We start from the raw sequence: 7,500 nt of genomic DNA, 5'->3' as shown, positions 1-7,500 counted from the left end.
TGGGTCTCCTGGCTGTCTTTAGATACCAGCCTCCTCCAGACCTGTACCCTACCCCCTTTGGTAGAGAAATCTCTGAGAACACTCATAAGATTCCTTAGCCTAGATCATTGTCATGGTTTCCCCACAGGTACTATAATAGTGTTCTCAAAACAATGTCAGAACTAGAAAAACGTTAAACTTTTACTCGTTTCCCAAAACCTTTATCAGATTCAGATAGGCACACAGAATGGGTACTATGTAACTGGATACAGTATCATGACTGTGTGTCATTGTGGCTAAATCTTCTTATTTCTTTACAATGGAGCATGTTTCTAAAACAGAGCCAGCATCCATACCAGGTTCTCAAACATTTTTATTTTGAGGAGATCCAGAAATATGAACTATGGCCCACAGGCTAGTATCCAAGTGCCCCAATGTGGGTGAAAAGCCTTTGATTTGGTTTGTTATTTCATCTCACCAGGTTGCCTTCACATTGAATTTCATCCTCCCACTTTTTCTTTTCTTCTTTCTTTTCTGCCAATCCTGGGGCTTGAACTTGGGGCCTGAGCACTGTTCCTGGCTTCCTTTTGCTCAAGGCTAGCACTCTACCTCTTGAGCCACAGCACCACTTCCAGCCTTTTCTGTTTATGTGGTACTGAGGAATCGAACCCAGGGCTTCATGTATATGAGGCAAGGACTATACCACTAGGCCATATTCCCAGCCCCATCTGCCCACTTTTTAATCTCCCCCTCACCCTTTGCCTTTTCACTGAGACAGGGTAGCATGTAGGTTTTCTATGTAGCTTAGATTGGCCTATAAATTGTGATTCTCTTCTCATCTTCACTGAGAGAGAGAGAGAGAGAGAGAGAGAGAGAGAGAGAGAGAGAGAGAGAGAGAGAGAGAGAGAGAGAGAGGAGAGAGAGAAGAGAGAGAATGAACTAGAGCCAACTGAGAGAAAGGTTGACACATATTTAGAGAAAACTCCAAACTTTTCAAACTCAATCTTGGAAGTAACAAGCTCTTGTTATTCCTGTGTTCAGCTCTTTAGCAAAAAGATCCTAGATCCTGACCATATTCATGGGCGATAGGTTGCACATAAAGGAGGAAAATGAGGATTGCTGAGGACTAGAAAGTTTGTTGACCCCTGTAGGACACCTGTGGTCAGGCCCAGGAGAGGAAGTCGCAGTTGGATGGGACACTGCTTGTACTCTCCTTACTTTACTGCCTTTTCTGGTTTGGGCCTTTTGGTGCTGTGATGGCGATTCCAGGGTTTAAAGAGAGATGCATTTTAAATAATCCAGCTCCTAAATGTCATTTGAAAGTCAATTCCCACATCTGATCTTCAACTGAAGAAAAAGTGGTCTATTTTGGTGCTGAAGGAACTTGGTAGGACTTCTAAGTAATGGTGGTACAGCTGACTGAGAAAGTACATTCTATTTTTTTAGCAGGGTTTTGCTCTGTAGCCCAGGCTAGCCTCAAACTCATGATCCTCTTACCTTAGCATCTCTAGTGCTAGGATCATAGGCCTGCACTACCATGCCTTTGGCACAAAGCATCCATAAGATGTTTTCAATGTGCTTTAGACTCTGTGCAGTTTTGGGGTTATGTCTTAAAATTCAACTTGTAACCTGGAGTAAGACCTGGAGTAGGAGGATAGCACTCTGTCCTCATATATGGCTCTCATTAAGTGCTGTTGTGTGTTGTGTACTTGCGTTTGATCTAGGCACTTCTTGACAGCCTGTTTATGCTTAAAGCATATCTGGTACCAGTATTATGACACTCAATATTCCTTAAAATAAGCATGTGCTAATGTGCTATCTTCCTCTGTGTTTTTAGTGCATCAGGCACTAAATTTACTAATATTGTTAGTGTTTGAAAAGTTGAGACTATTGTAGAACTGTTTCTGATTTACATGCTCAAAAGCAGTGTCTGTAGTTTCAGTGCCTATAATTTCTGTGTTATTTTTACCAGCTAGGGCATTAGTGTGTGCATGTGTATGAGTATTGTTAGGTTTTTAAAGTAGGTAGCTGGTAAAGGAGAACGCCACGCCGTCTTCAGGCAGGAGAGAAAAGTTTATTCTACTGACCTGCTTCCAAGTTCAAGGTGCACGAGGTAGGCAAGAGAGCGAACCACCCGGGGGGTGGGGGGGGATGCCTTATGTAGGGCAGGGATGGGGAGGTGTGGCCAGGATGTAACTTCAGGGAAGGGGAGGTAACTGCCTCCAGGTCTGCTGGTTACCCAGGTAACTGGGTGGAGACTTAATGGGTGGGGGCATCTGCTTGTAGCCCTCTGGGAGAGGACCTTACAAGTATGTGTGTGTGTGTGTGTGTGTGTGTGTTGTGTATACTGGAAATCAAGACCTTGTGCTAGCTAGAGAGGCACTTTTGGTAAAGGTGGCATACTTGAGCTTTTAGCCCCTTTTTGCCTTGGTAATTTTTGAGTTAGGATCATAACTTTATGCCGGGGCTTTCATGAACTGGGATCTTCTGTGCTTCCTCAGGAGCCAGGGTAATAGGCATGGGCCATTCTGCCCAGCCATTGGTTGCGATGGAGAATGGTGAACTTTTACACTCTGGCTGGCCCTGAACTCTGATCATTTGTACTCTACGTCCCAAGTTACTAGGACTATAGGCTCGAGCCTACTGAATTGGTAGATTTAGTGGGTTTTTGACTTTGAATCAAAATTCTCTACCTTTGTCTACACAGTTTCCAACTATTTTTTTTTCCTATTAAGTCCAAGAGAATCACCCTAATTTTATGATTACATTTGGTATGATCTTTAAACTTTAAAAGTTTAAACTGTTGGGGCTGGGGAATATGGCCTAGTGGCAAGAGCGCTTGCCTCATATACATGGAGCCCTGGGTTCGATTCCCCAGCACCACATATATAGAAAATGGCCAGAAGTGGCGCTGTGGCTCAAGTGGCAGAGTGCTAGCCTTGAGCAAAAGGAAGCCAGGGACAGTATTCAGGCCCTGAGTTCAAGGCCCAGGACTGGCCCCCCCCCCCCAAAAAAAAAAGTTTAAAACTGTTAAGTGGTTAAAATTGGCTTAAAAATGACCCTTTGGTATTAGATGTAATAAAACTCTCTGCATGTAATGTATACACAGGTTCCCCTGAGTTTTGTGAACCAGAACTGCTCCAGGCATCCTCCTCCTCCTCCTCCTCCTCCTCCTCCTCCTCCTCCTCCTCCTCCTCCTCCTCCTCCTCCTCCTCCTCCTCCTCCTCCTCCTCCTCCTCCCCTCCTCCTCCTCCTCCCCCCCTCCTCCCCCTCCTCCCCCCTCCTCCCCCTCCTCCTCCCCCCTCCCCCTCCCCCTCCTTTTTTGGTCAGTTGTGGGGCTTGAACTGAGGGCCTGGACACTGTTCCTGTCTTCTTTTGCTCAAGGCTAGCACTCTACCACTTGGCCCACAGTGCCACTTCCAGTGGTGCTGAGGAATTGAACCCAGGGCTTTGTGAATGCTAGGTGAGCCACTCTGCAGCTAAGCCATATTCCCAGGCCCCCCCCCCATGCATATTCTTATTGTCATTGGATTCATTACCATTTTCTTATCACCTTAAAATATGCCAGCCCCCAGAAATTTGTGTTGATGCCTCATGTGAGTTTTGTGACATTTCAGCTTGCATCTCTCAGTGTTTAATACGTGTAGTCCTGCAGTCTCCACCAGTCTTAATGAGGCTCCCCAAAGAAGGCAAAGCAAAGCAAAACAGATTTATTCCCCTAAGAATTATTTTTTGCCAGGTGTGGGACTTGAACTCTGGGCCTGGGCACTGTACTTGAGCTCTACCATTGAGCCACAGTGCCATTTCTGGTTTTGTAGTGGTTAATTGGAGGTAAGAGTCTTGTGGATTTTCCTGCTGAGGCTGACTTTGAACTGCAATCCTCAGATCTCAGTCTCTTGAGTAGCTAGGATTACACGTGTAAGCCACGAGTGCCTGGCTCCCCTAAGAAATTTATAGTACCCTTCAAATAAGGGGAATGGGATAACTTCTAGAATCAACAGTCTTATCTTACCAAGTGTATTTTCTAATTCACTCATGGCATTGATTTCATTTGTGCAGGTTTGTATTTCCTTGTAATTCCCAAATTGTCCTATTAAAAAGTTTTAAATTGGACTGTAATCATCTCCTTCATAGTAAAAGTTACTTTCTCCTTGTTTTTTCTTTTTTCTTTTTTTGGTGTTTATGGAGCTTAAACTCAGGGCCTAGGTGCTGTCTCTGAGCTCCTTTTCTTAATGCTAGCACTCTATCCATTTGAGCCACAGCTCTATTTCTGGTTTTGAATGTTTAATTGGAGATAAGAATTTCATGGGAACTTTTCTGACAGGGCTGGCTTCTCTCCTTTTATATTTTTGTGTTATCTTGAATATTTTCTCCCATTCTTGTGACACATAACACCACATTTCCACATAGAAGACCATACACAGAAGGGGGTCTTTTCTGTTGATGCTGGCAGAACTCGAACTCAGGGCCTGCGTTTTTGTGTTCTGCTTTCTTGTTCACAGCTCTACCACTTGAGTCATACCTCCAGTCTGGTATTTGGTGGTTGCTGTTGTTGTTGTTATTTTTAGAGATGAAGTCTCATTGACTATTCTGCTTTGGCTGGTTTGGAACTGTGATCTTTCAGGTTTCAGTCTCCTGAGTATCCAGGATTACAAGTGCAAGCCCACTTGTGCCCAGCTAGGATCTTTTCTACAGTTGTAGAAAAGAAAACAAATCTGAAGGCTAGCAGGGAGTGATGTTGAGCATGCATTCCAGAAAGCTTTTTTTTTTTTTTTTTTTTGTCAGTCCTGGCCTTGAACTCAAGGCCTGAGCACTGTCCCTGGCTTCTTTTTGCTTAAGGCTAGCACTCTGCCACTTGAACCACAGCACCATTTCTGGCCATTTTCTATATGTGTAGTGCTGAGGAGTCAAACCCAGGGCTTCATGTATGTGAGGCAAGTACTCTTGCCACTAGGCCATATTCCCAGCACCCCCCCCCCCCCCGAAGGCTTTATGAGAAAACTCAGTAAACTCTACATGGGCAAAAATAGATGCCAGGCTCTCCTTTGCCCCCCTAAATGTATCAGTGTATGTTACTGCCATGAGATTTTTTACTGTAATGTTTTCTACTTGTGATTCATTCACAGTTTAATATGCTCCTAGTTCTAGCTTGACTTTTCCCCCAGGAATTGCCTAAAAATCTCTTCATTATAATATAGACAGTGTACTGCAGTTGGAATACAAATTTATCCATGTTCAGACTAATTTTTCTTGTGATTGTCTCTACCCTGGAGAAGTGCCTTTAATGAATTACATACAAATTGTGTAATTTAAGAAGTTAATTTGGTTTTCTGGTTACACAGGACTAAAAACAGCCCTTGTAGAAAGAGATGATTTCTCATCAGGGACCAGCAGCCGAAGCACTAAATTGATCCATGGTGGTGTGAGATATCTTCAGAAGGCCATCATGAACTTGGATATGGAGCAGGTAATTGTGTATGCTGGTTGTTAAACAAAAATTGCGACTATGCTTTTTCTACCCAATTAAATCAGGCTCTCTCTCTCTTTCTCTTTAATGGCTTTTAACATTTCTTCCTGTTGGAAATACCTATTTAGTGTATGCGGCTGGAATATCTTTCAGGAGAAGAGTGTCAGCCCTTTCCTATAGTATTATGTTTATGGATGATCAGGACCTTTTTCTGCACAGCTGTGTCAGAGTAACAGATTTACAAAGTCACTTTTGGTTTTGTTGCCTTTTAATAATTGTGATTGGTTTTTTTCCAATGGCCACCAAATTGCTACTTTGTGAGCAGTTTCAGGAGAGCCATGTTGTAATGTAGGGTATGCCAAATGGAACTTCTTAACTGCCCCCACCCACAATCATAAGCTTATATTGTTCCTGACATATTCTGAGGGAAAAGATGATCTGAGTCATGCTTTGCCTGTGTCGCCAGTCTGTGTCCAGTCTGCCACCATTTGAAAACTGCCAAGGCTGTGTGGAAAGTGACATTTCCCAGAGGGGTAAAAGGGGAAAAAACACCCCCCCCCCGCCCAAAAAAAAACCCCCAAAAAACAGCTGCACTTCTTACCAGCTTTTTTTGAACATGAAAAACATAGCAGCACTGACTTGGCATTGTCAAGTTTTGAAGCTCTACTCCCTTTTCTCCTGACAAGTCACTTTTGAATCTGTCCCTTTTCTTATGTATCTCCTCAGCATCATGATGGATGCAAAAAAAGGGGGGAAAAAAAAAAAGCCCAAACAAACAAACCAGCAGAGGACTTTATCCTAGCCAGCTGAAGATGTATTCTGCCTTATTTACTCAGTATCTATGAGCCTTGGTCATCTCCTTTGTAAAATTAGTATTATCATAACAATTCCAGGCCCTTAGAGAGGCATAATAAAAACCACAGGAGTTAAGACCAAAGCTTGCTTATAATCTCTAAAGAACTGGGCAAAGCTCATCTTTGCTGGATTTAGTGGAAGCAAGCAGGAAACTTTTAGCCTGAATTTGAACAATCTGTTATTTCTTACCTGGAGGAATTATTATGGGGAAGTGTGAAAGGAGGATAATATAGAGAAGGCAAGATAAATGGTGACAATAATCTTGTAACTCAAGTCAGGAAAATATCTTACACCTGGGAACTCTGACAGCATGTTTTTCTCCTATGCAAATACAGTTAAGGTTTCTAAAAAATCTTTTGAGGTTGACAGCATGATGTATTATTAGAAATTTGATTAGGAGGGAGCTCTCCTCGCTCACAGGTAGAAGGTTTCTGTGTATCAATCAGATGGCAGGGTGTCTATTTGCCATTTGAAAATATTATGATCTGTTACTGCCAAACTAATTTTCTCTGTTTTGATTTTCAGTATAGGATGGTAAAAGAAGCCCTTCACGAGCGTGCCAACCTGCTAGAAATTGCTCCTCATTTATCAGCCCCATTGCCTATAATGCTTCCAGTTTACAAGTGAGCCTTTTCTATATTGCCTTTATGGATACTCTTTGCTTCTGTGAGGTCAATAGAACAACACTGTTTTAATGGAAATAATCCTTCAATGTGTATTTCTTAATGTGGTTTTAATTGGCCTTAATCCTTAATCCTGTTCAAATATTTTCTTTGCTGTATTTAAGAGTGTGAATTTTCTTAAATACCTTTTATAGGCTCATAGCTAAGGACCAACCCTTGAAGATGGAGGTGGTGGCGTTGGTAATTAGTAGCATGTGTAACGAGTCATCTGAGGGACTTATGTGAAAACTGTAACATATAGAGGTCCCACACCCCCTCCCCATGTCTCTTACTGTAAAATCTGAACAAACTCAAAACCTAAACGATTGTGGTTCATCGTAAGTGCCAACATTAATCTAAAGTGAAATTTGGCAAGGTGACACCAGATTATAGATTTTAAATCCCAGATTTCTTAAGGTTGTCAAAGCTATACAGAACATTTCCTTATATCAAAGGCATAGGAATAGTAACATGAAAACTAGACTATTAGTCACATGAGAGCTTCTAGTGCTTGAAAAGCAGACTTTATAATTTTTG

The 7,500-nt window shown here is 42.4% G+C and overlaps 1 protein-coding gene across 2 annotated transcripts in view; it reads left to right on the top strand.

The window, feature by feature from the left end:
- The window catches only part of Gpd2 (glycerol-3-phosphate dehydrogenase 2), a 141,958-nt gene that overhangs the window by 64,068 nt on the left and 70,390 nt on the right, over positions 1-7,500 (top strand). For both annotated transcript variants that reach the window (XM_048345443.1, XM_048345442.1), the window contains exons 4-5: positions 5,322-5,446; positions 6,827-6,924. In XM_048345443.1, the coding sequence (XP_048201400.1) occupies positions 5,322-5,446; positions 6,827-6,924 (223 nt within the window). The remainder of the gene's footprint in view (positions 1-5,321; positions 5,447-6,826; positions 6,925-7,500) is intronic.

The sequence above is a fragment of the Perognathus longimembris genome, chromosome 4 (genome assembly GCF_023159225.1).
Source record: "Perognathus longimembris pacificus isolate PPM17 chromosome 4, ASM2315922v1, whole genome shotgun sequence".
In the NCBI taxonomy this organism is placed as follows: Eukaryota; Metazoa; Chordata; class Mammalia; order Rodentia; family Heteromyidae; genus Perognathus; species Perognathus longimembris.
Note: the sequence above shows the minus strand (reverse complement) of the source record. Positions and strands in the feature narration are given on the sequence as shown.